We start from the raw sequence: 7,748 nt of genomic DNA, 5'->3' as shown, positions 1-7,748 counted from the left end.
AAAACTTAAAACTTCTTAGATCAACAAAATATTGCATGTTTTTAACATTTATGGAACAAACTTATTGAATCGACTTAGTATAAAGCATGAACACTTCCAATTAATATATCAGTTTCATTTACTGTTTTATGTTCATTAGGAGGACTTTTTAAAAGTTGGCTTTTTTACAGAGTACCTTTGAATTTTGTTCTATGCTACATGTCGCCACTGCAGTTTTATGTGTTATAAATTTGTTGAATATCTTTAGATATAAATGATGGACTATAGTGAGTTAGATTGAGAACTTTTTAACCAGAATCTAAAAATGTGCAGTTTTCCATGATCTGAGCATGTTTTATGAAGCTGCATTCCGAAAAAAGGGATGCTTTTATCATGCAGGATTATGAATTCTATACAGATGTTAATAAAGTTTTTGCCTTCTTTGTTGTTGTTGATGGTCTCTTATGGTTTGTCATTATGGTTCACTCTTTACCACTATAAATGCCATTTTTTCACACTTCATTTTTGAGAAATATGTACTTACATTTTTATAATAAATAAAATGAATAAAGACGGATTTGGAATCAGCTTTTTTATTACAGACACTGAATTTAAGTCAACTTTCACTTTATATACACAAACTTATTTCCATAGACATTCACATTGTGAAGAACTATAAAGTCTTAACATTGCCATAATACTGCAAGACTTTATCATCAGTGGGTTTGAGGATCTTCTTGTCTGTCATATTCACCACCCATCCAGGTGACAACCCAAAAAAGATCTGACGAGGATCCTTTCTTTGTACTAGCATTTCAAAAAATTTGTCTCTTGTGATGTCAGGTATGGTGTAGCCATACTTTTTAGCCAGACCTAGCCGTGCAGTTTGGACTTTATCTGGGTCTGCAAGGTAGCCACGGTTACTGGCATCTGTGTAATATGAAAGAAGGTCTTCACCAGGGAGCAGGCGCTTGGGTATGGGCTCTCCAGACATGAGAAAAGGGACTGGCTTGATGAGGATTTCTAAAACAACACACAAATCTTATCAGTGCAACTGATAGTATCTATTACAACAATTACTGAGACATCTCATGAGTCATTATTTTTTATAAAATAATCATTATTTCAAGTAGCCCTGTATCTTTATGTTAGGTTGGCTATTGAGCTGAAGTCATGGTCCATGATTGTATGTGCAGATATGTGAATATGCCTAGGTAACAGAGTGTAGGCATACTTACGGAGGCTACGAGGATCATAGTAGCTGGTTGTGATCACACCCCCATTTCGCTCAACTGCAGCAATGGCTTTCTCTGAAGCAACCTGGACCTCCAGGTTTACTTTTGCACTAAATACATCATCTCCCTGTAACAGAGTTTTGTTACTGCAGACACTGAGCAGTCAGATTTCCAGAAGTTAATAAGGTTACAGCATCGCTCACACCAAAAACAATAACTATAAAGATAACTATAAAGACAATGATATTAAGATGGCCACACCAGTGGACGATATCCTCGGTTTATTCCAAGCACACACTCATCTGCCGATTTAGCAGGATGGATTCTTATTGGGTGTCAATGTTTTTATCGTTCATCAACAGGAAAAAAATCTTTCTAAAAGTGATTCCAACTATTTTGCTTTTCTGTGCCTTTACCATTATAGCTGTGGTATGGACTCTGCTATTCTTTAAAACTGACAATTATTTTTAGACCAATCATTATAGTTATTGTGCTTGGTGTGACGGGGCCTTAAGACACCTTAAAAATATATTTTACATAAAGAAATGCTTAAAAATGAATGTACTCCACCACTACAAACGTGACAGAATTCAACAACAATAACAACAAACGATTCATGCCATTTAATACACACCTCATCAATGAGCTGAATGCCATAGTCTTGTTTCATAGGCTGGATTGTAACCCCTCTGCAATTGACGAGTTGTGTTAGATCGATGGGTTGCATGGGGTCAACACGACCCAAATCTATTAGATACTGAAGTCTGCGTAGGGATAGTGGGGGATACTGCGGCCGACGACTGGATGAATAAAACAAAACACATAAGGTTTCATCTTAATGAGCCATGAAGGTGAATGATGTATATGTAACAGTTTATATCTTGACCAATGAACCACCTGTGATTGGCATTGTAGCCATATTTTGGGATGATCAGGTAGAATGGAGTCTGTCCACCCTCAAAGCCAAGTCGGGGTCGATTACCACGTTGCCGTTCACCCTTATGTCCCCGTCCACTCTTATTGCCTCCATGCCTTCCACGACCTCTGTGCTTTTCCTTTAAAATGATAAGATATTTATTATATATTTAATATACAGTGCACAGCATAAAGGAGTACACCCCCTCTAAATAAACATAAAAGATGTATTTTCTTAATGATCACTAATATAATTTACGGGAAGATGGCAAAATCTAAATATATTAAGCATATACTTAATAAAAACAACAAAATATATGCCAATATTTTCTGTAAGATAAGTAAATTAGCCAATTTAGTTTAAATGAAGGATGCAGAAATGAGTACACCCAAGTGTCAGAAAATGTGTAATATTCTAGTACTTAGTATGTCCTCCAGAACAGAGTGTACAAGTTCTTGACAAATTTTCACATCTGTCCTGTTAAATCCCAGGCGACCTCCTTAAATGCTCTGGTCTTTAATGGGGAGTTTTGCTCAGGTTGTCTTTACAGAATCCCCCACAGCAGCTCAAGATTGAGTGAAATACATGTCCACTGAAGAATCTTCACCTTGGGAGAATTAATATATTCATTGTCATGCTGAAAATAAATGCCCAATAATGCAGGGAATGAGGGGAGGGTAGCATTTTCTGTTTCAAGTTTTTGTATTACATCACACAGTAGTGTATGAATTCATGCCAGCACTGATAAAGCAAAACTCTTTCACACGTTCAGCACTCATTTATGCTTATATAAAAGCTTTACTACGACTGGATGAACATCACTGTGGGTATCAAGCACTTTTCAGTGTACTCCTCCTCTAGCAACACCAGAACAATTTGGATGCTTTCAGATCCAAAATTATTGACTTGGTCTCGAGACCAGAGAATGGATTCTCAGAAGTCTCTGTTTTATAAATACGGGCCTTGGAAGAGATTAAATTAATTTATTTTGCTTTGGCTAGGTAATCCTAGTGGTGACAAAAACCATGCATGTCATTTCTGCAGGCTGCGTCATACTCTGTGAATTAAAGTGTCACTTTTTACATAGCTTTTGCAAGCTCTAAGACACTTGCATGTTATTTCTCCTACTCTTTTTTTCTAGCAAAAAATCACTCATCACTAAATGAAAATTTAAAATGAATACCTGATTATTTCAGGAGCCTGATCACGTTCATTGTTTTTTTTTTTTTTAAGTCGGTGCTACTGCTGCTATATTTTCACACTTAAAACAATAATTTTGTACTCCTCTTATACCATTGTCCTCTTTTATGCTAAGAAATAAGTCACCTTGCATTTCAGGTTTCATTGATAATCGAAGCCGGGGTTGCTCTCAGGCAGAAAGTCCAATACGGTAATAACTTATGACATGCAGGAAATCCCAATCAGTGGCATCCCATTATTCCTGTAGCTAAAAAAGGTCATTTCAGGTCATTTCGAGGTAATAAATATAATATATGAATAGTCCAATACTAATTGACATAACACTTAAAGGGGTCATATAATCCAATTAAAAAAATACATATTTTCTCTTTGGAGCGTTACAAGCTCTTGGTGCATAAAGATCATCAGTAAAGTTGCAAAGACTAAAGTCTCAAATCCAAAGAGATATTCTTCATCATCCATATGGTTCTCACGTATTCCTTCTACATCATCTCCACATAGTTTGTTTTATAAGTTAAGTGATCAGATTTAAGATAAGGACTACATGACGCTGGCGCTCTGACGAACCAGTCATCTGACGGAGGCAGAATTAGCGATCGCCTTCTTCTTTGTTTTAACTGTTTTCATATATGTGTGAGTGTGTTTTATGTTGAATGTGACCGTATCTGCATGATTACCATCTGTTTGAGCGCAAATAAGCTCGCTATTACTGTGTAATCACGGCTATCAATGTGAATGGCGTCTATATGAATAGAGTGCGATTTATTGACTTTATGGCACATTTGTATTATTACCATCTCTATAACTGGCCATCAGCACATCAGCTCATGATAATCGAATTGTTATGACTGGAATTCATTGTAAATGCTGCATTTCTAGCAATCTCAGGATATACTGTAATTGGCATTCAAAGTTAAATCTTTTTAATTGATTTTACTTAAATTATTTTTATTGTATCTTTCTAGTGCTCAAATAAATAACTTATAAGATGACTAAGTTTCTGTCTATCCTTTTATAATTGATAAATTATGCAGTGGTATGTTTAATTACTAAAATTGTTTGTAGAACCCTTCAATACAGTTGGTAAATATTTTTTATATGTGGGGGTGGGGGGGACTAGACATAGTCTCAGAAAAATGGTTGCAGGAATCTCATTTTTCATGGTATCTCCTTCAGATATGAAATAGAACCTGGGTCATGTGACTTTCAACACATTACTTTTCTTGATTGCTCCAGGACTGATTTTATGTATTTTTATATCAAATTTAAAAAAAAACAATTCAGTGTGGTAAATATATTTTCAAAGGCATTTCAGTGTTTATAACTTTTAATATTTTTGAGCATTATCAAATCTGGTTGATAAAAAGTAAAGCCCAAAGGGTCTTCTTTCCAAATACAAAAATTATGTGTGTAAGGAAATGTTACAATTTAAAATTAGGTAGGGCATTTTTAGCGGTGGGTCCCATAATGGGGAGTGCTGGCTAACAGGTTAAATGTGTGGGACACCAAATCCTCGTTTTCTGTTTCATTTCATGGATTTAACAAATTATCAGAGTCAAAGCATTACAACTTCACCAACTACAGGCTCTAATCCTCTTTTGCGTGCGCGGGTTTGTGTGTGAGTGAGAAATGCGGTGCTGAAGTGAAATAGCTGGGCAGTTTGATAGCCAAATTATATTAGGCCGCCTAAAAAAAAAAAAATAGTTATTATTATTATTATAATAATTTAATACAGTAATAGGAGAATAAGCCTAATATCAATATTCAATATTTTTTTTCTTCATCGAAAGGAACCAGAGGTTGTGAAGCAAGTTTGGTTGCAAGAACAAAAGCAATCGCTCTCTGGTAACCTAAAAACATAATTTCCACTGAAGAAAGACATGGATATCTTGGATGGCATTGTGGTGAGTAAATTATAGGAAATTTTCATTTCGAGGTGAACTAATCCTTTAAGTTTAAAATAAAAATGTTTAAATGTAATATATTTTTCTCCTGGTCCTTATGTTCAATAGGTCATAATGTAAATAATAATCGACATCGAACGATATGAAACACTTATCACTTATCGTGATACAGTTTTCAGCCATATCGGCCAGCCCTAATCACAATACACTGCATAGCTGGCCAATCAGAGCACACCATGCAGAAGCCAGGAACTTAAAGTTCTGGGTAAAAAAAAAATGTTGTTGCGGACATCACACTCCCAAGACTAATACGCAAAGTCTCAACTACCGAATATGCAAGTCCAAAATTTGCATACTTTGTATTGAGAAAAACGCAAAGACCTATGTCACAAGACTATTTGCCCAATCTTTCAGGTACTTTAGGCCACGGTGGAAAGACAGAAAGCAACAGATCTGAGGGGAAAAAAGTTCCTGGTACAATTGTTCTGGGTAATTTCAGTGGAAACGCGGCATAAGTGTTTTATTCATAGTATTCAGCTAACAATGAATATTTTGCAATACGAGTTAGAATAAATGTGAATGATATCGAAGATTTTTAATAATCAATATTTTTTACCTAATTGGAATCGAAATTAGGAATTGACATGATTCGGAAGCATTACAATTTAATGCCCAATCTTACCCATACACCATGCTATTTTTTATGGCACACATCAATTCACACAGTTTAAACTCATTCTTTTCTTTTAAAACCCCACTTACCCTTCTTTGCTTTTGCCCTTCTTAAAATCAACCACATAATCTAGTCAAAATTAGTTATAAAAAGTGTTCTAGCCATAATATATATATATATATATATATATATATATATATATATATATATATATATATATGTGTGTGTGTGTGTGTGTGTGTGTGTGTGTGTGTGTGTGTGTGTGTTTAAATTCTAATATATTATATCTAATAAGTATAACATATAAACAATATATTTTTTAAAGTATACACAAGCATGTGTTTGTATTTATAAAAAATAATAAATATAATCAGTATACACACATATATTATGTAAACAAAAACTTTTATTTTATTTGCGTTTAACTGTTTGACAACACTAATATAAATAAATAATCGTTTCGCAATGAATGCCCCCAGAAATTAATTCTCCACATGAAAACAAAAATACTATAGTTATTTCCAGAATAAAAATCCAAAATATAGTAAAAATTGTTATTTTGAACCATACTATAGTAAAGTACTTTAATTTGTTGTGGTTATTCTATAGTTGCTGTGGTAAAATAACAACTATAGTAATATAAAGAAATTACTTTACCCAACGCTGTACTACAATACACAACAGTTTACTGCAGTAAAAATGTAAGTATAGTACAGTATTTATTACAATTTATCAGTTCACTTAGTTAATCCTACAGTATCTTGTTGGGTTCATTAACAAAATGATGTAAAAACAATAATATATACAGTATAATGGTTGAAAAACACAATAGTAACGTTAGATATTACTACAGTATTTGATCAATTGTCCTAAATAGATTTAATACCTGCAACATCTACACTAATTGTAAAACTGCCACGGTGATTTTAGAAAATTACAGTAACATGCGCAACTATAAAGCTACATTTTGGTCTTCTGACTATCATGCTGCTCCTCAGCTAACACGCTAAACCACTATCCATCTACATTGTAACTTCTTACAAATTAATTAACTTACATCTTTTTTTGCACCAGGGTTTGGTCGAAGGTTTGCAAGTGTAATGCGAGGTAGATTCTTTACTATGTCGATGGTTTTCCCCGCTGTTTTCTTGGTCAAAGACATTATACATCCACAGCAATGCTACTCAAGGGCAGATGACATGGGGATACCCACGTGGTACGCTAAACCGGTGTCATGAGAAATCGAGTCCGCCCGAGAAATCGAGTCCGCTTAGGACCCCGAGTGATCCCATTGGCTCAACGAACAATTAATGGGTATTATTTTTTAGCGCCTGATTACAATTCCTGCTAAATAGCGTTTTTATTTTTGTCGTTTGAACTTTGCTATAATGACCATTTTGTACTTTAAATTACATGTTTCATAGGCTAGTATATAGCCGACGCGCTTTAGATTGTGAAATCAAACATTTCTCTCTTTTTTTTTTTTTTTTTGTTACTCGCGTATCAGCATAGCATACAGCTACTCGATGTGTGTGTGTAAATTTATATTGTTAATCTAAATGATATAATATCGCAATTGCTTGTGCAGAACCGTGTTATTGTTGTATTATATACAGATATATTATTACTTTATGTAAAATGAATGTTATATTAATTTTACATGAAGTATGTCAGTATGCCTATTATATTTATACCATTAAGTATAGTAAGTGAATAATGGTTGTTTGTGCACTGAAAGTAACTAAAAATACAGCTAGATAGTTTATATAGATAGCAATAATTGCTATATAATTATAATACTAGTATTAGTCGATACTGGAGTAAAAAAAACCTTTGGAGAA

At 34.1% G+C, this 7,748-nt stretch overlaps 1 protein-coding gene across 1 annotated transcript; it reads right to left on the bottom strand.

The window, feature by feature from the left end:
- Window positions 1-556: 556 nt before the first annotated feature.
- Window positions 557-7,153, bottom strand: mrpl15 (mitochondrial ribosomal protein L15). Its single transcript, XM_026247040.1, has 5 exons — window positions 6,965-7,153; window positions 2,112-2,269; window positions 1,849-2,014; window positions 1,218-1,341; window positions 557-1,002 (listed from the first exon to the last, which is right to left on the bottom strand). The coding sequence occupies exons 1-5, from the start codon at window positions 7,067-7,069 to the stop codon at window positions 653-655; spliced, it is 903 nt and encodes a 300-aa protein (XP_026102825.1). The 5' UTR covers window positions 7,070-7,153; the 3' UTR covers window positions 557-652.
- Window positions 7,154-7,748: the final 595 nt, after the last annotated feature.

This window comes from Carassius auratus, unplaced genomic scaffold, assembly GCF_003368295.1.
Source record: "Carassius auratus strain Wakin unplaced genomic scaffold, ASM336829v1 scaf_tig00014207, whole genome shotgun sequence".
NCBI classification, from domain to species: domain Eukaryota; kingdom Metazoa; phylum Chordata; class Actinopteri; order Cypriniformes; family Cyprinidae; genus Carassius; species Carassius auratus.
Note: the sequence above shows the minus strand (reverse complement) of the source record. Positions and strands in the feature narration are given on the sequence as shown.